The sequence below is a fragment of the Odocoileus virginianus genome, chromosome 23 (assembly GCF_023699985.2).
Source record: "Odocoileus virginianus isolate 20LAN1187 ecotype Illinois chromosome 23, Ovbor_1.2, whole genome shotgun sequence".
NCBI lineage: Eukaryota > Metazoa > Chordata > Mammalia > Artiodactyla > Cervidae > Odocoileus > Odocoileus virginianus.
The window spans coordinates 43926085-43948417 of NC_069696.1; the positions used below are offsets into that span (position 1 = coordinate 43926085).

A 22333-nucleotide genomic window follows, 5' to 3' on the forward strand; every position below is an offset into this window, starting at 1 on the left:
AAGTTTGAGCAAGCTCCAGGAATTGGTGATGGACAGGGAAGCCTGGCATGCTGCAGTCCATGGGGTCACAGAGAGTTGGACACAACTGAGCAACTGAAGTGAACTGAAGTGAATTTACCTGCAGGGACAACCCCGGTCAATACCTATCTACTCAGTGGACTCCAACAATTCTCTGTGGCCATAGGCTCCTTCACCAGGAGCTCAACCCCCCTGGGCAATACCACCTTTTCCTGCCATCGTTTCTCTTTAAACTACCTGTCATGAGCCCCATGCTCCATCCAGATCAGCCTACCGCATGTAGCTGAGTTCTCTGACTGCTTCACAGCTTTTGGGCTCCATACCTCAGTATATTCCACCTGCATCTGTCTCTTCCTCACTACTGTGCCCTCAAACCCACTACCCCACATACACCATATGCCTCCATCACAACTTTCCTGATTCCCTGACCAGGTAAGCGCTCTTCCGTCTCCAAACTGCTGCACCTACTGCTTCCAGTCTGGGACCAAGTTCCACTCTCCCTCTGTCGTCAACATAACCTGTATCTCCATCTTTACCAGCCATGATCTCACACCTGGGTTGGTGCAACCGTCTCCTTTTGCCCCTGCTGCCAGGCACAGCTCACCTTAACTACTTCTCAGTGAAGCCTCCAGACAAGTCCAAACCCACCAGTTCCTTCCTTCATTCTGGCTCATCTCTCGTCTTCCTCCTCTCCCCATCCCATGAAGTATTGAAGGATATTATCACTTTTTGTTTTTTTTGATCAAGTAAAATTGCTTTATAATATTGTGTTAGTTTCTGCGGTACCCCACTTTTAAAAAATGTGCTAAATTGAAGAGCTAAAAAAAAAAAAAATGACCTATGTCTCTTTCTTCCATTTGAACACCAGGTTTTTTCACCTATCAGATGAGGATAATAACACTTCTTCGGCCTGTCTTTCAGGCTTATAGCAGGGTCCGAGAAGTTAGAGAGTGACCTAGAGCTTTGTCAGCCAGGAGGAGGAGGAGCCTGGAGGCTAGAGGATCCACCTCAGCGGAATTTCACTGGCTGGACAGGTGAAGAGGTGCCAGGGAGGGTCACCTCTGCTAAGACATCTCTGCTTCCCTCATGATGTCTTCCATGAGCCATCATCCTTTTCTAGCACATTCTCTTCATTGGCAGAGGCAGCACTGTATCTCTCCATATTTTGAAAGATCTTCAGAGGATTCTCAGTTAACCCAGTTTTCAGGCTCTCGTGGTATCTTGGCTCAGTGGTAAAGAATCCGTCTGCCAATGCAGGAGAAGCAGGCTCTATCCTTGGGTCGGGAAGATCCCCTGGAGAAGGAAATGACAACCCACTCTAGTATTCTTGCCTGGGAAATCCCATGGACAGAGAAGCCTAGCAGGGCTACAGTCTGTGGGGGATCACAAAAGAATCGGACATGGCTCAGTGACTAAACAACAGTACCCAAAGCCATATATCTGCACTGTTAGCATCTTTAGTTCCGTTTGTGAAAATGCTTTTTTCTCTAAAAATATCTGATGGCCAAATCCTCTTCTCCAAAAGAGAGAAAGGTCCTTTCAAATAAAGCAGGAAGAGGAGAGGAAGTCTGATAGCAGTGGGGGTGGGGGATGGGTGGAGGCCCCGCTGCACCACAGAGCTCTCTGCCCCACTGGAGGTCAAGACTTTTCCCACTCTGAGCAAAGAAAGCTGTTGCCGACAGCACCTCCTCCCTCCAGCCGCAACAAAAACCTGTGGGGAAGGGAGTTTGCTTTTTTTTTTTTTTTTAAGTGTTTCTTATGGGCTGAAAATTACAAATTATTCTCCTCTCCTTTCACCAAATAATCAACTGGTCCCTGAATCTGAAAGCCCAGCACAATTTAGTTGGAGTCTCAAAATGCAGGGTTGGTTCAGCCCCGCTAAGGCTGTTCAGCTTTTAATTTCTGGAGCAAGGCTCAGCAAACAGTCAAACACTTTTGTGAAGCAGTGAGAGTCGAGCTTCGCTGTTTGATAAATGAGCAGACGGCAGGCAGCCCCTCTTTCTTTTTTTGTATGGATTCAATGAAGCCTGCCTAAAGAACACCACATGCTGTTCTAGCTACTGATCTAACATTCCGCGACATCCCAGTCTTCCAAATTCCCTTTAATTACTTGGGAATCCCACCCTCCGCTCTTTCAGCCTGGGCAGCCAGGGCAGGGGGCTCCCCGGGCCGGGGGGTGGGAAGCAGAGAAGCTCTGGAGAGCTGTCTCTCCAGGGGCTGCTGGAAACTTTTCTTAGGTGGTGGTTGGGTTATCTCCTCCACGGGCCGTTCTTCACTCCATACAACACATCACTTTAGGTAGAAGGAACTCAGCACACAGCCTCTCTTGACATGTGGGTGCAGTCTTTTAAGAAATATGAGCGAGTTTGGGGCAAATGTTCCTGAAACGGCATCTTTGAACCCTGGGCCTCCTTTAAGATAAGGAAGGGGAAGAGTGAGAGGAGGAACTGACACCCACACACTAGATGAAGTATTTTACTTTCAGCACTAAATTTAATCCTAAAAACCACACTGGAGGAGAACATGATGGTTCCCATTCCACAGATGAGAGACAGGCTTTATGGTGATACAGGCTGCCTGGACTCACAGACACCAGCAAGTAGAAGAAGCAGGGATCCAGTTCCACGGTGTCTTCTGTTCATCACTTTTGCTGACACCCAAGGGAGCCAGCAAGGCATCCACTAACCGCATGAGACCCTCAGTGTCCTCTGAGTGTCCCCTCAAGAGACACCTTCAGGGCTGCATACAGAAGCCACTTGGCCTCATTACTCTACAAACAGGCCTTATTTGATTTTGACCCCAAGTTGTATGGTCCCGATCCAGGTTGATCTCCAAACTGAGTCATCAGGATGCACTGAGAAAAGGCTTTGGGTTATTCCCCCAAATTCAATCCACCTCAGTAGGCAAAGATTTGCCACCGACAAGCGCTAATCGGAAGTCCCAGTGCAATGAAGTGGAGATGCCCCCAGAGTCCAATGGAGACAAATTCATGTGTACAAAGAATCAAGTCTGTGGGAGACAATTTTAAAACAAAAGCTGCCCATCTTATTTCAGAGGTCATTTCGGTGTGGGAAAAGAAAAGGGCCTTTTCAAATAGTATGAAATTATAAATTCAGTACAATGACGAGTTGTTCATTTATAACCACGTATTGTAGAAGTCTTGGGCCTTCTCATGAAACACACAACAATTTTTTGAACAAGAGAGAAAAAGGATTAGGGGAAGAAGTTAGTTAAAAGGGATTCTAATTGTCACAACTTGACATCCGAAAGCGGGATATACAATCTCTTTGTTGACAATAGACCTTGTCCCTTTTTCAGAGAAGAAAAAATAGTTAAGCCTGGTAGTATGAATAAGTTTTCCTGAACACTTTACCTCAATGCTACCACCTTGAAATGGATGTTGCCAGAGTAATTTTACTGTTATAACTATGCATTTAACAATGTGGGGAGAAGTAGCACATTTGGGTACCAGGCACTGGAGGTTGAGGGAGGTTCTATGCTGCTGCAGGTTCCACATAAAACTCCGCAAAAGAAATTTCAAAAAATTACAAGAAACGTAAACATCTAGAGCAATGAGACAGAAATGGAATTTCAAATCATGCATACAGACTGGTGAAGAATTCCAAGAAAACTCCCAGGGCTAGAAAGGTAACAATCTAACAATCTGTTGCCCGTTGATAAGCACTGTGGATAACAATTCCAGGAAGTCCAAAAATCCATATGTGAGCCCAACATTGTCCTTAGGCTGATGGGATGATGTGTCATGTGTGTGAGTGTGAAAGGAAACAGTCATCATACACTGACTTAGCTAGAATGAGGTGAGTTACATAAGATAAGGTTAAGTCAAAAATGGAATGATTCTGAAGATGATAATAAGAGAGGGTGAGGGTGGTGAAGGTAGCATGTGTGCAATGTAAGAAATTTTTAGAACAATTGTTCTCAAAACTGTTCAGAAGGAAGAGCATCTAGAAGGGCTGAAACATTGATATGTTGCTGATGGTATATTAAAAGCGTGATGTATTAAAGTCATAAAATGTTGCAAAGGTAAAGTGAAATCACAATTATAGCTGAAGCACATTGATGGTTTATATTTACCAGGCACAGTGTTAAGGCAGCCCTTTTAACAGTCATTATCTCAACAGTCCTCAGGTGGTTAGAACCATGTCCCCATTTGACAGAGGAGGAAACTGAGGCTCAGAGCTATCAAGAAATCTCCTGAGTTCATGCAGCAGGTAAATGGTGGAGCTGGGATTCAAACCCATACAACTTGATTTCTGAACTTTCAGGCTGCATGTCAGCAAAGACTCCTGAAATAGCAAAATGTGGAATCTGGTGTGAAATTAGACATTCTAATATGGACACACGATAGCAGCTACTAAAGGTTAAGAAAAACATATGCAAGAAATTGAAGTAGAAGGAAACTATCCATGTGCTTAATTTTTTTCCTCTGCAAGTTGAAAAAAGACCATCCCTGAAGAATCCTAAAGATTCCTCAAGAGTCCTGTTGTCTGTCTCTGTGCCCCTCCACAGGTGTGCGAGCGACCTGGGGTCGGGGCAGATTGTGAGGACTCAAGGAAGAGGGCAGTCACTTAGAACGAGAGGAATCTTTAGCCTCATCTGTGTTCCCCATTTATGTGGCTGACAGAAGCACAGGTCCCAGAACATTGTTGTTCATTTGTGCTTTGCATTGCTCAAGCGAGGATGGCAGGAAGAAAACAGCCATACAGTCAAGTAAGCGCTGCCCACAGCCCGGATTTCCAAGCACCTCAAGCCTCATGGGGAAAAGGCAGGATATAGATAAATTCAATTCATACAAGTGCTTCTGCTGCCCCAGATCTCCTTCCTCCAGTCTTCCTATCTCTAATGGGGGCTCCTGCCAGAGCAGACACCCAGTGATGGCCCCCCACCTGCTCAGATCCAGCCCTGCCACTACATGTATGACTTTAGGAAACTCACTCAATCCCTCTGACTTTTAGTGTTCTGGTCTGGAAGATGAGAAGGTCTCACCAACAGATCTCTTAAGTTCCTTTAATAGATTAAACTTATTTGTATTGAAGTGTTAGTAACTGGTAAGTATTAATGAGTTATCCTGCTCTGTCATAGTTGCAGGACAAACGAAAGGCCTTAAATGAAAGGAATCAAGGATTTTGAGGAGTCATCAAGCCCTTGGGGGGTGGGGAGTGGAGAGGGGTATTTGTGAGGCCAAAGGGCCTCTGCATGGATTCAAATTGCCCTGTGGTCACAGGTGTCCGGTTGCCTATTGGTGGATCAGCCTCTTCCTGATAAGTTCAACAAACCGTGGACCATAAATCATGTTACCCACACACAGTCTAAGCTGGTCACCTGTTGCCACCTACATTGGATCCCGTGGGCTCCACATTTGAGAGTACACCCTAGCCGCTCTCGGGATTCTGGGGTCCATTTCCTAGTTGTGACACAAAAAAAAGGACGCATGGGGGAGAAACAGGTGAAGGTGATCAAAAGGTGCATGCTTCCATTTATTAGATAAATGAGTTCTGGGTTGTCACATACAGCATGCTGACTGGAGTTAAAAATACTGTGTTGTACGTTTGAAAGTTGTGAGGAGAGCCGACCTTAAAAGTTTTCATGGAACTTGTCTGGTGGTCCAGTGGTTAAGTATCCAGCTGCCAATGCAGGGGACGCGGGTTCGATCCCTGGGCTGGGAAGATCCCACATGCTGTGGAGCAACTAAATCAGTGCACCACAACTACTGAGGCTGCACTCTGGAACCCGTGCCATGAGAAGCCCACTACCACAGCTAGACAGTAGCCTGTGCGCCCCACAACTGGAGAAAGCCCATGCGCAGCAAGGAAGACCCAGCACAGCCAAAAATAAACACATTTCTCATGCTCACTATGAATTTTAAAAAATTCTCATCACAAGAAAGAAACTTGTACCTTTGTGTAGTGGTGGATGTCAACTAAATTGATTATGTCAATCACTTTGAAATATATACATATATCAAATTTCTGTGTTGCACACCTAAAACTAATATAATGCTAAATGTCAATTACAGCTCTTTTTTTTCTTTTCTTTTTTTTAAAAAGAAAAGGGCTATGTGGATTTCTGAAAAGCTCTTATATGGATAAAATGGCGAAATGTCTACCCCTTTCCCTCTCTAACCAAACTCTAATTTTTTATTCCAGGAGACGATGGACTACACTTTCCCGCCTCCCTGATCGTCTTGGCAGCCGGTGAGACAAAAGGGAAACCACTGGGCGGGGCTCTGGGAAAGCTCCTAAAGAGAGCTGAGTCGGCTGAAGTTTTGACCTTTGTCTCCCTACACCCTTTTTTCATACTTCTTGCCTGGAATATTGGAGAAGGCAATGGCACCCCACTCCAGTACTCTTGCCTGGAAAATCCCATGGACGGAGGAGCCTGGTGGGCTGCAGTCCATGAGGTCATGAAGAGTCGGACACGACTGAGCGACTTCACTTTCACTTTTCACTTTCATGCTTTGGAGAAGGAAATGGCAACCCACTCCAGTGTTCTTGCCTGGAGAATCCCAGGGATGGGAGAACCTGGTGGGCTGCCGTCTATGGGGTCACACAGAGTCAGACACGACTGAAGTGACTTAGCAGTAGCAGCAGTGGCCTGGAACATAGGCTTTGTTGTCAGGCAGCCACTTTGGACCATGAGGGGACCTAGAAATTAGAAGCCATTTGCTAGGGATGACAGACCACAGAGAGAGAGGTAGTCCAGGTAGCTCCCTGATGCTACTGGAGAGCTGTTATACCAGCATAGGTTATTTTCTTTTAGATTTCTCTCAAAGTAAAACCTCTAATTTATTTACGTCCTTGTTTGGGCATCTTTTAAACACAACCCAACACCATTCCTAACTGATACACCTTCTGATTTCTACCCTGGATTTACCGCATAGGAAAGGCTCCAGTGGCCCTAGAGGCAACTATTTCATCTTTAAATGGGAACAAAGAAGGCACCTAGTTCACAGAGCTGTAGGAGGATTAAATGAGGCAATACATGCAGAGGGCTTGACCCAGTGCCAGGCAAAAGAGTTAGTGTTACTGTCATCATGATTCCTAGTTGAAAAGTGTCTCCAGCTAATATGGTAAAGATCTTTACACACTTGGAGACTAACTTCCCCCTGTGATAGATGGAGGGACTGAGGTTCAGAGAGGGAAATGGGACCTGTTCAGGGTCACACAGAGAATAAGGGTGATAGACCCTCACATTCAAGGCTCAGAAAACTAGCATTATTGGGAACTCCTCACCTATTGCACATGGTGGGCCCTCAAGAGAAGTTTGAGGAAGAAGACATTCTTTTGCCTTTCAGCCTCCACTGGAATGAATGTCTGCTACAAGTGCCTGGAAGGCATTCCAGTTAGAGATGTTCTCTTAACCAGAAATCAGAGGCCCAGTTTTTCTTTCTGGAAAAGCTTAACTCTCACTAAACACAGCCTGCATCTCTGCGCAGGTAGAGATTTTTGTAGTCGTTGTTCTGTTTGGGGGTTGCAATGGGTCTTAGTTCCAGGAGGGGGGCTCTTTGCTGGCAGTGTGTGGGCCGTGGGCTTAGTTCCCTGACTAGGGATCAAACACACATCCCCTGCTCTGAAAGGTGGATTTTGAACCACTGGACAACCACGGATGTCTTACAGGTGGAATTTTTTCTTTGCTGGGTAAGAAGTGGATTTATTTAGAAAGAAACACATTTGGCAGACAAGAGTGTGGGCCACCTCAGAAAGCAGAGTGGCCTGGGTGGAGTTTACAGAACTTCTAAAAGACCAGTGGGGCTAGTGGTAAAGAACCCGCCTGCCAAGGCAGGTAGACATTAAGAGATGAGGGTTTGATTCCTGGGTGAGGAAGATCTCCTGGAGAAGGGCATGGCAAACCACTCCAATATCCTTGCCTAGAGAATCCCACGGACAGACGAGCCTGGCAGGCTACAGTCCATAGGGTTGCAAAGAATCGGACACGACTGAAGTGACTTAGCACGCAAAAGACCAGTAGAAGAGCAGGAGAAAGAAGCATTTGGTGAAATGGAAACACCCACTTCCGCCTTCCATCTCACAAGGCTGTGGGTTGGAAGAAGGCATTACTGGGTACCGAGAGGTCTTCCGGACTGACCTGGTTCTCAGACTGCCCCTCACCCACCCCCCCTGAGGAGGTGAGAGTTTCCTCCTCTGCCCGTCCCTCCCATCCTGGGTGCTCACAGCTCAAGGGCACACCTGTCATCTTGCTTTGCGGTTTCTCACGTGCACACACCCAGAGGACTCCCAACCTCTCGCCCCTCTCCTGAGATAAATGCACTCCAATAAATGGGTGAGCCCACGGGCTGAGGGGGAGGCAGGCTGGGAAATACTGGCAGGGGTTTCCAGTGCCTGGAACACCCTGAGGGGAAGAGCTGAAGGGAGAATATCTCGATTGCAGTGACCAGCACGCTTAACTGCTGAGAGACAGAGAGGCTGAGACTTCACTCCCAAATTTGATCAGGTGGAAGTGTCCAGGTGAGTGCTAATGATGACACCAAAGTCTAAAGGACAATTGTTTAGGCAAAACCTGCCTCTGTACATACCGACCCTAACCCCCAAAATAACTTGCTCTATGTAAAGGAGACGGTTAAGTACATGGATTTTGTAACCAGACATCTCAGGTTCACATTCTGAATCACAGATCTACTTACAGGCTTTTTGACCTTGGGTGAATTACCTAACCTCTCTGGGACTCAGTTTACCCATCTATGAAATGGGGAAAATAACAGTTACCACCTCACAGAGTTGTTTGGGGGATTAGACAAGGTTGACATATGTAAAGTGCTTAGAACAGGGTTAGATATGTAGAAGGTCCTATGTAAGTGTTGAAAGAGGGTGCTTGCTATGACCAGTGCATTCTCTTGGCAAAACTCTGTTAGCCTTTGCCCTGCTTCATTCTGTATTCCAAGGTCAGATTTGCCTGTTACTCCAGGTATTTCTTGACTTCCTTCTTTTGCATTCTAGCCCCTTATAATGAAAAGGACATCTTTTGGGGGTGTTAGTTCTAGAAGGTCTTGTAGGTCTTCACAGAACCAACCCTTCAAGCTTCTTCAGCGTTACTGGTTGGGGCATAGGCTTGGATTACCGTGATATTGAATGGTTTGCCTTGGAAACGAACAGAGATCATTCTGTCGTTTTTGAGACTGCATCCAAGTACTGCATTTTGGACTCTTTTGTTGACTATGATGGCTACTCCTTTTCTTCTAAGGGATTCTTGCCCATAGTAGTAGATATAATGGTCATCTGAGTTAAATTCACCCATTCCAGTCCATTTTAGTTCATTGATTCCTAAAATGTTGATGTTCACGCTTGCCATCTCCTGTTTGCACTACCAATTTGCCTTGATTCATGGACCTAACATTCCAGGTTCCTATGCAATATTGCTCTTTACAGCATCGGACTTTACTTCCATTACCAGTCACATCCACAGCTGGGTGTGGTTTTTGCTTCAGCTCCATCTCTTCATTCTTTCTGGAGTTATTTCTCTACTGATCTCCAGTAGCATATTGGGCACCTACTGACCTGGGGAGTTCCTCTTTCAGTGTCCTATCTTTTTGCCTTTTCATACTGTTCATGGGGTTCTCAAGGCAAGAATACTGAAGTGGTTTGCCATTCCCTTCTCCAGTGGGCCACATTTTGTCAGAACTCTCCACCATGACCCATCTGTCTTGGGTGGCCCTACATGGCATGGCTCACAGTTTCATTGAGTTAGACAAGGCTGCCATGTGATCAGATTGGTTAGTTTTCCGTGATTGTGGTTTTCAGTCTGTCTGCTCTCTGATGAAGAAGGATAAGAGGCTTATGGAAGCCAGAGAAGGCACTGGTCATAGCAAACACCCTCCTCCAACAACACAAGAGAAGACTCTACACATGGACATCGCCAGATGGTCAATACTGAAATCAGATTGATTATATTCCTTGAAGCCAAAGATGGAGAAGCAAAAACAAGACAGGAAGCTGCCTATGGCTCAGATCACAACCTCCTTATTGCCAAATTCAGACTTAAATTGAAGAGAGTAGGGAAAGCCGATAAACCATTCAGGTATGACCTAAATCAAATCCCTTAGCGCTATAGAGTAGAAGTGACAAATAGATTCAAGGGATTAGATCTGATAGACAGAATGCCTGAAGAACTATGAATGGAGGTTCAGGACATTGTACAGGAGGCAGAGATCAAGACCACCCCCAAGGAAAAAAAATTGCAAAAAGGCAAAATGGTTGTCTGAGGAGGCCTTACAAACAGCTATGAAAAGAAGAGACGCAAAAGGCAAAGGAGAAAAGGAAAGATATACCCATTTGAATGCAGATTTCCAAAGAATGGTAAGGAGAGATAAGAAAGCCTTCCTCAGTGATCAATGCAAAGAAATAGAGGAAAACAATAGAATGGGAAAGACTAGAGATCTCTTCAAGAAAATTAGAGATACCAATGGAACATTTCATGCAAAGATGGGCACAATAAAGGACAGAAAGGATAGGGACCGAACAGAAGCAGATGATATTAAGAAGAGGTGGCAAGAATACACAGAAGAACTGTACAAAAAAGATCTTCACGACCCAGATAATCACGATGGTGTGATCACTCATCTGGAGCCAGACATCCTGGAATGTGAAGTCAAGTGGGCCTTAGGAAGGAAGCATCACTACGAACAAAGCTAGTGAAGGTGATGGAATTCCAGTTGGGCTATTTCAAATCCTAAAAGATGATGCTGTTAAAACGTGCTATATTCAATATGCCAGCAAATTTGGAAAACTCAGCAGTGGCCACAGGACTGGAAAAGGTCAGTTTTCATTCCAATCCCAAAGAAAGGCAATGCCAAGGAATGTTCAAACTACCACACAATGGCACTCATCTCACACACTAGTAAAGTAATGCTCAAAATTCTCCAAGCCAGGCTTCAATAGTATGTGAACTGTGAACTTCCAGATGTTCAAGCTGGTTTTAGAAAAGGCAGAGAACCAGAGATCAAATTGCCAACATCCATTGGATCATAGAAAAAGCAAGAGAGTTCCTGTAAAACATCTATTTCTGTTTTATTGACTATGCCAAAGCCTTTGACTGTGTGGATCACAATAAACTGTGGAAAATTCTTCAAGAGATAGAAATACCAGATCACCTGACCTGCCTCCTGAGAAATCTGTATGCAGGTCAAGAAGCAACAGTTAGAACTAACATAGAACAACAGACTGTTTCCAGATCAGGAAAGGAGTACATCAAGGCTGCATATTTTCACCCTGCTTGTTTAACTTATATGCAGAGTACATCATGAGAAATGCTGGGCTGGAAGAAGCACAAGCTGGAATCAAGATTGCTGGGAGAAATATGAATAACCTCAGATATGCAGATGACAACACCCTTATGGCAGAAAGTGAAGAAGAACTAAACAGCATCTTGATGAAAGTGAAAGAGGAGAGTGAAAAAAGCTGGCTTGAAAACTCAACATTCAGAAAACTAAGATCATGGCATCCAGTCCCATCACTTCATGGCAAATAGATAGGGGAAACAGTGACTGACTTTATTTGGGGGGGGGGTGCTCCAAAATCACTGATGCACCCATGCAATTAAAAGACGCTTGCTCCTTGGAAGAAAAGCTATGACCAACCTAGACAGCATATTAAAAAGCAGAGACATTACTTTGCCCACAAAGGTCCATGTAGTCAAAGCTATGGTTTTTCCAGTAGTCATGTATGGATATGAGAGTTGGACCATAAAGTAAGCTAAGTGCTGAATAATTGATGCTTTTGAACTGTGGTATTGGAAAAGACTCTTGAGAGTCCCTTAGACAGCAAGGAGATCCAACCACTCAATTGTAAAGGAAATTAGTCCTGAATATTCATTGGAAGGACTGATGCTGAAGCTGAAACTCCAATACTTTGACCACCTGATGCGAAGAAGTGACTAATTTGAAAAGACCCTGATGCTGGCAAAGATTGAAGGCGGGAGGAGAAGGGGACAATAGAGGATGAGATGGTTGGATGGCATTACTGACTCGATGGAATTGAGTCTGAGTAAACTCCGGGAGTTGGTGATGGACAGGGAGGTCTGGCATGCTGCAGTCCATGGGGTCACAAAGAGTCAGACACAAATGAGTGACTGAACTGAACTGATGTAACTGTTTGCTATTTTATTAATTTCATTAAACATCCGTGACGGCTGTATTTATAATTATACATTGCTAGACACTTCTAGGGCTTCCCTGGTGGCTCAGTGATAATGAATCTACCTGCTATGCAGGAGACCCAGGTTTGATCCCTGGGTTGGGAAGATCCCCTGGAGAAGAGAATGACAACTCACTCCAGTATTCTTGCCTGGAGAATTCCATTTGGACAGAAGAGCCTGGCAGGCTACAGTCGGACATGATTGCAAAGAGTCAGACACGACTCCCCAACTAACATACCCCCAGCCAGATACTTCTAATATCTGTTAAAAAGAATTGTCTTTAATAAGATTGGGTAATTTGACTGAGTATGATGTTAGGTATAGGCCAATTCTGAGCCCTATTACCTTGCATTTGTTTCAATTGACAGTTCTGTTGTTCTCTAAATATTTATTTCCCTGCCTCTGATGGAGCACTAGGGCTATCCCTTTAGAAGTGTTTTTTCTCACCCTGGCAAGACTGGAGGCACCAGCAGCAGGAAGAAAGGTCAGGGACGAGCGGAAGGTCAGACCATTCCCCTCCCCTGCCCCCACTTCAGGTTTCTAGCCCCCATCAACTGGCCACTCATGGGGTGGGGTTGGGGGGAAGGAGTCCTGAAGTAAATGAGAGACTGCAGTTTTAACTGGAGCACTGGACTGGACTTTCGTGTCTACAAGAGCATCTACATTACTGAAAAGAGGCTTGTTTTTTCAGTCGATAACCAAAATGCTATTCAACCTGCCACAAAACCATCAGGGGTCCAGGAAGGCAGTTTGGCTAGAACACAGTTGAGAAGCAAAGCCAAGCCATTTTCTGTTTGCACGTCTGGCCTGTCCCACACTCATTACACTTGTGGGAACTCATCCGGTGTCTCTGAGAATAAGAGTGCAACACGAGATGCGCATGGCCTCCAGCATGAGGCCGGAGCCACAGGGTGAATCCTCAGGGGTGGAGCAAGAGTGCTGGGCAGTGGAGGTCAGCTGGAGAGCACCGCCCCGCAGCCAGTGGAGGGGGACCCACAGGAGGTGCCCGCAAACACACTGCCGGACGCCTGCCCACAGCACATGGATGGCGATCCAAGCAGAGCACCCTGGTAGCTGGGAGGAGACTTCGGAGAGCACCGACCGGGCGAAGTGACTCCCGCTGCTTTCCTCTGGCCACCCTGCCCCACTGACCCCTCCTCCAACCCTGGAGGAGTCAGAAGAGGAAAGCAAAAAACTCCCCCTCCCCTTGCACAGAGCAATCTCTGAGGCATAGAGAGGGGGAGACTCTTACTTCCATGGAAGTCAGATGGAAGTTTTAAATTGGAGAGAGCCCAGGTGGGCACTAATGGTAAAGAACCCACCTATCAATGCAGGAGAAGAGACTTGGGTTTGATCCCTGGGTTGGGAAGATGCCCTGGAGGAGGGCATTGCAACCCACTCCAGTATTCTTGCCTGGAGAATCCTGTGGACAGAGGAGCCTGGAGGCTGCTGTCCATAGGGTCGCCAAGAGTCAGACAAAACTGAAGTGACTTAGCATGCATGCACAGGCTTTTTCATAGCTGAGAATGAGTTTTAATAATCCATCCAGGGCTGATATGATGGCTTATCATGGCCTGATGCCATGGTCGGATGCAGGATTTCCCTGCGAGATTATCAGAGGGCAGAATAGGAAGGATGGACAGAGAACTCTGAAGGCAACTCTTCAAAGTCAGTGAAAATACGACCGGTTTCCACTGGTACCTCGAGTTTATCCTTACTTGGCAAGTGGGCTAATGGAAAGTGGGTAAAATGCCAATTTCATATGGTGACCATATAGGTTAAACAAACTCCCATATTTCAAATGATTCATAGTGTTCTTGGTGAATAGCAATAATATAAATCATTCAGTCTTCAAATATCTGAAGACCTACTATGTGCCAGGCACTATTCCAGGGGGTTAGGCATGTATGGCGAACAAAAAAGTCCTCATGGAGCTTCCATTCTAAAGAAAGAGACTGACAAAACACAAGCAACTTATATATAGATAGATAGATATAACATATATATATATATATACATTAGCTATATGTAATTATATATTTCATACAATATATATATTGTATCCAATACAGGTGGCACTACTGATAAAGAATCTGCCTGCCAATTCAGGAAATGCAAGAGATGTGGGTTTGATCGCTGGGTTGTGGAGATCCCGTGGAGTAGGAAATGGCACTCAACTCTAATATTCTTGCGTAGAGAATTCCATGGTCAGAGGAACCTGGTGGGCTATAGTCCATGGAGTCACAAGGAGATGTGCATGACTGAGTGCACACACAGTATAATACAGTATAGATCACTATAGATAGATCACTATAGTATAGCATAGGTAACTATATATACTAGTAACATCATACATATATAAAATAGTTCAGACAGCAATAAATAAAAAATAGAGCACAATGAAACAGAGGAGACAGAGTAGAATGGAGCCAATTCTAGATAGTGATGTCTTCAAGTTTCAAAAAGTGTTCTCATAGGACAGCCTCATTTTATCCACACAGTATTTTGGTGAGGGATGCTTCCAAGGAAAGGTAAGGAAACAGGAGCTCAGAAAAGTTAAGTGTCTCCAAGTTGGGTGACCTTTCATGACCCTAGTTAACAGCAAAAGCAAGCACAAGACGAGTTCAGCTAGCAGCCTAAGCACTCTCTGCAATTCCTAAATTAGTTCTGGGACCCAAAGTCAATACAACATTACTGGAAGTCAGTGCTTTTGGAGCTTGGCCACAGTGTTGGAGAGAGAGTTTCGATTTCAGACCTCACTTGCAGCAGAGCAATAGCTGCCGTCCACTTTATCGAGAACAGGATCTCAGCCAGATAACTTTGGGAGGGCTTCACTACCAATGCCTGTTTCATTTCAGCCCACTTACAGATCAGATGGGAAGATGACCACCAGTTTAATTTTTCTCTAAAATCTAAGCCGAAAAAAAAGATAAATAAAAAATAAAACCTAAGCCGAAATAGTGAATTTTGCTTGTTCTGAGCTAAAAGTTCAGAGATGAATCATACATTCGGACAGAACTGCTCAAAGGAAGACTGTCCACGATTCCCCTCCAAGGATTTTCAGAACAACTAGTCCCTTTCTCTCTAGGAGATGGCAGCTGCAGCTTGCTCGGAGCCTTCAGGAAGGGCAAATGTGTCTGGGATTTCAATTCAAGAAACTTGATGCAAAAACCCTCAGCAGGCACCTCTGTCCTCTGTGGCTGGAAGGACAGCCCTCCTTCTCACTGCACTTGAAATCGATGGCAAGGCAGCTGCAGAGAGCGTTTTTCATCTATGCTTTTAATTCTATTCGAGTATTTCCCTGCTTTGGGACTGAAGAGAAGATGGCATTTGGATGCTTTTTTAAATGACTATTCTGAAAGCAGCTGGCACTATAATTCTTAGAGAGGAAACTCACTATTGGAAAAATACTTTGAAAAGCCATTTGGAATAAATGAGAACTGTGGGTATAGATGTCAGCAGGAACTAAGGATTGGAGAGCAGAGGAAATTTGGTGGAGGTCATCCCAAGAAAGGAGGAGAGAGTGAAGGGAACAGAAGGAGGAGTTCTAGGAGGGAGGATGCAGCAGCAGAGAGGGCTGGGATCAGCTTTGGGGAACTGGCAGAAGGAGGAGCAGGGAGTATTCTGAGATGGGGACAGCTGTTCCATGGGACAATGTTTGGGGTGTAAACCACCACTGCAAACTTCAGTCTGTTAGGATCACAGATGCTTTCTGTGGACTGCTTTGTGCAAAGCAAAGAAGACCCTGAGTGCCATCCCTAGCTCATGATGGTACAGAATAGGGCTGTCCAACAGAACGTGCTGTGCAGATGGGAATGTTCTATTGGCACTGTCCAATATGGTAGCCTCCAGTTATATGTGACTACTGTGTATCTGAGGAACTGAATTTTAACTTTAAGATAAACAACTGTATGTGGCCAGTGGCTACTGTACTGAAGAGCACAGGTGTAGAGAGAAGTGATATATATAGAGGGAGGAGTCCCAAGTCACGGTAACCCTAAAGAATGTTCAAACTACCGCACAACTGCACTCATCTCACACGCTAGTAAAGTAATGCTCAAAATTCTCCAAGCCAGGCTTCAGCAATACGTGAACTGTGAACTTCCAGATGTTCAAGCTGGTTTTAGAAAAGGCAGAGAAACCAGCGATCAAATTGCTAACATCCAATGGATCATAGAAAGAGCAAGAGAGTTCCAGAAAAACATCTACTTCTGCTTTATTGATTATGCCAAAGCCTTTGACTGTGTGGATCACAATAAACTGTGGAGAATTCTTCAAGAGATGGGAATACCAGACCACCTGACCTGCCTCTTGAGAAACCTGTATGTAGGTCAGGAAGCAACAGTTAGAACTGGACATGGAACAACAGACTAGTTCCAAATAGGAAAAGGAGTACGTCAAGGCTGTATATTGTCACCCTGCTTATTTAACTTACATGCAGAGTACATCCTGAGAAATGCTGGGCTGGAAGAAGCACAAGCTGGAATCAAGATTGCCAGGAGAAATATCAATAACCTCAGACATGCAGATGACACCACTCTTATGGCAGAAATGAAGAACTAAAGGGCCTCTAAATGAAGGTGAAAGAAGAGAGTGAAAAAGTTGGCTTAAAACTCAACATTCAGAAAACTAAGATCATGGAATCTGGTCCCATCACTTCATGGCAAATAGATGGGGAAACAGTGGAAACAGTGGCCGACTTTATTTTTTTGGGGCTCTAAAATCACCACAGATGGTGATTGCAGCAATGAAATTAAAAGTTTAAAATTAAAATTAAAAACTTCCTTCCTTGGAAGGAAGTTATGACCAACCTAGAGAGCAGATTAACAAGCAGAGACATTACTTTGCCCTCAAAGGTGCATATAGCCAAAGTTATGGTTTTTCCAGTAGTCATGTATGGATGAGAGAGCTGGACTATAAAGAAAGCTGGGCACCAAAGAATTGATGCTTTTGAACTGTGGTGTTGGAGAAGACTCTTGAGAGTCCCTTGGACTGCAAGGAGATCCAATCAGTCCATCCTAAAGGAAATCAGTCCTGAATATTCATTGGAAGGACTGATGCTGAAGCTGAAACTCCAATACTTTGACCACCTGATGGGAAGAACTGACTCATTTGAAAAGACCCTGATGCTTGGAAAAACTGAAGGCAGGAGGAGAAGGGGACAACAGAGGATGAGATGGTTGGATGGCATTACCGACTGAATGGAGGTGAGTTTGAGTAAACTCCGGGAGTTAGTGATGGACAGGGAGGCCTGGCATGCTGGGGTCCATGGGGTCTCGAAGAGTCAGACACGACTGAGTGACTGAACTAAACTGAACTGAAGGATGCAAACACCCTAGAACTTGTTGAAATCCTGGGGGCACATTTAAGACTTGGAATGCTAGGTGGAGGTGGTCGAGGAGGTGCTAGGAGGAAGAGGTCAGAGATAAATTGATTTTACCTAGATCATAAGGTCAAGGAAACCCTGAGCTGACAACAGAGTTACAAAAGCATTTGAGAGAAAAAGGGATAGAAGGTCCTTATACAGGCAAATTGGAGTTTCTAGAAATGGTGAATTTTTTTGGTTTGTTTTTGTTTCAGAACCTAAGCTAACCAGTGGCTGCTTGCATCTGTCCACAAGTATCTCATGGAGAATTCATAAGAACAACAGTTGTAATACACATGGTAGGTGTTACTAAATATCTGAGCAACCAGATGACTGAGACCACAGTAGGTATCAGCCACCGCCATTCTCTCCTGTGTATCTTGCAACATCCCTGGGGAGAATTCAGGGGTTAATTCCCATTTCAGAGCTGACAGGACTGAGGCTCAGAAAGGTTATGTGATAAGTCCAGGAGAGCTGGGATTCTTGGTCGTTTGGTTCATCCAACCTGTCTTCCTATCTGAGAGGCTTTATCTGGATTCCCCATCGCAGTCTCTGCCGGGACATGTGTGAATCCGAGAGAATGTTGCAGGACCACAGAACAGGAATGCTCTCCGTCTGGATTCTTCCTTCTCCCACTGCAGAGGGCTCACAGTCCCCCTCCTTGGACTGGTAACCTTTCCACAGGGGGACCCAGATCAGGTTCCCTTTAAGTCCACTGCCTGCCATAATGCTTGCCACACAGTGTGTCTCAGTCAATACTGCCCAATGAATAAATGAATGGGCAAAAGTTGTTCCTTCACTGACTTTTTTAAAAAAAGTTCTTTTCACTTTGGAGAACCAGCATTAATCCATCACACATTTTTCCCTCCCTAAATCACCACCGAGCATCTTCACATTTTTTGAGTGAAGCCAGTTCTCAGGCACTTGGTTTCAGACTCTCCAGTTGGTAGCTTCAGGCCTAACATTGTTCTGTTTTTTTTTTTTTTTTTCCTTGCTTATGATATATCTGTTGGGGATCTGAAAAGGAAATTTCTGAAACTTAAACATCTTGTTTCAGTCCACTACACTCACACTCAGAACACTGGTAAGGAATGATGGTGCAGGACAAGACTGCCTGTTTTTTGTTGGCAGATGCAGAAAAAAATTATACATAGTAAAAAAAGAAGCTAACAAAAGGAGAAAGAGTTTAGACGTATTGACTCAAATTGAGTGCTTTCAGGATGTAAAATATCTAGGTTTTAATCTATCAAATAAACATGATGAGTCTTTTTTTCCCCCATTGGAATACAACTGTTTTTTTATTAATTTTTTTTTTTACAATTTTTTTTAGTGTTGTGTTAGTTTCTGCTGTACAATGAAGTGAATCTTAAAGAAAGTTCCAGCTGCCTGCCTTGGCCTGCTGAATATGAACGTTCAGTGGTAATGATTTTCTGTAGAGATAACTACAGAAAACGTGTGGAATGTATTTTCATCATTAGTGGATAGAGAACAGTCAGGGTTGCAGTGATGGTACAAATCGCTCTACCTCCAGCTGAGGACTCCCAGACTTCCACGCTGATGATGCAAGGCCCCTTCACAGTTTCTCCAAGTCTCTCTCGAAGACTTCCACGCTGATGATGCAAGGCCCCTTCACAGTTTCTCCAAGTCTCTCGCGTTGCTAACCCAAGCCTGTCCCACTGACATCCACACAACATACTTTCCAGTTCAAGAACTACCTCTCAGAGAAAAGAAGTTACTGTTTGCAAATTAAGTACTGAGGAAACTCAAGGTAGACATTCACGTTTATTTTACAACATGTCTGAATTGTTTGAAAACTTTAATCTTTGGTATTACTCTGCTTTGGCATTTGGTTTGGTACCAGTTTGTTAACAATTGTTTGACATTTTAATGGCAAAGTAACCAAAGTATTTACTTTGGTAACCTAAAAAAAAATTGAATTATTTAAAACATGGTTAAGAACTACGTATCCGTTACTGAGAAGGGGAAGAAAAGGAATAAAGTGGGTGAGGTTGGACTCACCTTCCCAAAGCTGGCAGCATTAACAGGCTGGGTATCATTCTTCTCACAGAAATCCAGGTAATGCATATAGAGGGCGCTGCGGGGGATGCACACTCCTTCTGCAATCTCGTAGTTCTCCTCCAGCCTGGGGAAATAAAAGCTTGATGAGAGAACCCAAGCAAGAAGGACCTGTTCTTTCTAGTCTTTCTCCAGAGCTGGGCAGGCCTGAGAAATAACCCTTCTACTACAGATGGGAAACACTGAGACCCAGGAAGAAAAAGCAACCTGCCTAAGGTCGGGCACGGAGCTGGCAGGATCAGACTCCTGGCCGCTTTGGGTACTAGCTCAGGTCACCTTCCCAACGCAAACTCCTAATCCCTTTCCTCTGTGGGCTCACTGACCTGACCGCATTCTGGGTGAATCAGGTTCCCCCCAACTCCAAGCAATGATACAGAATCTTGCAGGTGCCCCCTGCCCTTTACCCAAGCTACCCACTGGGTAGCCGTCTCTAATAGGTGTCAAAATCTTGGAGCTTCTTGGCTAATGAGAGCAGCAGAGTGAGACAGCCAGGGAAAACAAACACCCCATGACAGGCTGGGAAGCTCGAGAGGCTCTGACCTGCTCACTGAGGGAGGTTTTATGACCAGGGCAGGGGGCTAAACTGCTTGTTTGCTTTAGGCTCACCTTCCCTGCTGCACTGAGGTTACATCATATGATTCCATAGCCATTACCTTCTTAATGACTATGGGTTAGGGGTTCAGGGTACCACTCTGTGGGCAGATTCCTTACTGTCTGAGCCACCAAGGAAACCCAGAGAATTTCCACCTGGGTTCAAATTCCGGCTTTGGCGCTTGCTGGCTTGGTGACCTTGGGCAAGTTATTTCACCTCAGCCCTCAGTTGCTTTCTGGAGGTATCAACTGTAACTGCCGGACTGTTACCTCTGATTGTTGATCAGATGTAATGTGTGACAAAAACCAGCATGGGGCTTGGCATGTGGTGAGCACTTAGTAGGTGTTGGACTTCGTTATCATCCACTCTCCCTCTCCATAAAACATTTTTGAACACTCACATGTCCAGAATTTGTGCTCGATACTGGGGACATAAGAGTAAACGAGACAGGTTTTTTTTTTTTCCCTCTTTAACCCAAACACCAAAACATAGACATCCAGTCATCAAGTTCCCCCTCACTAAGTCAACCATGAAGAAAACAGAAGACAACAGCGCATTGGTGTTCACTGTGAATGTCAAGACCAACCAGCAAAAAATTAAACAGGCTGTGAAGACTTCGAGAACAAGTTAATGGTTGCCAGCAGGAAGGATGAGGGATAGGAATAGTTAGGGAGTCTGGGAAGGACATGTACACACTGCTATATTTAAAATGGATAAACAAGGACCTACTATGTAGCACAGGAAACTTTACTCAATGTTATGTGGCAGCCTGGATGGGAGGGGAGTTTGGAGGAGAATCAATTCAGTTCAGTTCAGTCCTAAATCATGTCCTACTCTGCGACCACATGGACTGCAGCACGCCAGGCTTCCCTGTCCATCACCAATTCCTGGAGCTTCCTCAAACTCATGTCCATTGAGTCGGTGATGCCATCCAACAATCTCATCCTCTGTCATTCCCTTCTCCTCCTGCCTTCAATCTTGCCCAGCATCAGGGTCTTTTCCAGTGAGTCAGTTCTTCACATCAGGTGGTCACAGTGTTGGAGCTTCAGCTTGAGCTTCAGTCCTTCCAGTGAATATTCAGGACTGATTTCCTTTAGGATGGATTGGTTGGATCTCCTCCAAGGGAGGAGTCCAAGGGACTCTCAAGAGTCTTCTCCAACACCACAGCTCAAAAGCATCAATTCTTCAGCACTCAGCTTTCTTTATGGTCCAACTCTTACATCCATACATGACTACTAGAAAAACCATAGCTTTGACTATATGGACCTCTGTTGGCAAAATAATGTCTCTGATTTTAATATGCTGTCTGGGTTAGTCATAGCTTTTCTTCCAAGGAGCAAGCGTCTTTTAATTTCATGGCTGCAATCACCATCTGCAGTGATTTTGGAGCCCAAGAAAATAAAGTCTCTCACTGTTTCCATTACTTCCCATCTATTTGCCATGAAGTGATGGGACCAGATGCCATGATCTTCGTCTTTTGAATGCTGAAGTTTTAGTCAGCTTTTTCACTCTCCTCTTTCACTTTCATCAAGAGGCTATTTAGTTCCTCTTTGCTTATTGCCATAAGGATGGTGTCATCTGCATATCTGATGTTATTGATATTTCTCCCTGAAATCTTGATTCCAGCTTGTGTTTCATCCAGCCTGGCATTTTGCATGATGTACTCTGCATATAAGTTAAATAAACAAGGTGACAATATATAGCCTTGATATACTTCTCCCAATTTGGAACCAGTCTGTTGTTCCATGTCTGGTTCTAACTGTTTGTTCTTGACTTGCATACAGATTTCTCAGGAGGCAGGTAGGTAAGGTGGTCTGGTATTCCCATCTCTTTCAGAATTTTCCACAGTTTGTTGTGATCCACACAGTCAAAGGCTTTGGTGTAGTCAATAAAGCAGAAATAGATGTTTTTCTGAAACTCTCTTGCTTTATCTATGATCCAACAGATGTTGGCAATTTGATCTCTGATTCCTCTGCCTTTTCTAAGTCCATGTTGAACATCTGGATATTCTTGGTTCATGTGCTGTTGAAGCCTCACTTGGAGAATTTTGAGCATTAATGTGGTAGTTTGAACATTTGTTGGCATTGCTTTTCTTTGGGAGGAGAATGGATACA

At 44.6% G+C, this 22333-nt stretch overlaps 1 protein-coding gene across 3 annotated transcripts in view; it reads right to left on the minus strand.

Annotated features, from left to right (window-relative positions):
• Positions 1-22333, minus strand: part of RFX4 (regulatory factor X4) — a 175630-nt gene that overhangs the window by 83932 nt on the left and 69365 nt on the right. For all 3 annotated transcript variants that reach the window (XM_070454010.1, XM_070454009.1, XM_070454008.1), the window contains exon 4: positions 19571-19694. In XM_070454010.1, the coding sequence (XP_070310111.1) occupies positions 19571-19694 (124 nt within the window). The remainder of the gene's footprint in view (positions 1-19570; positions 19695-22333) is intronic.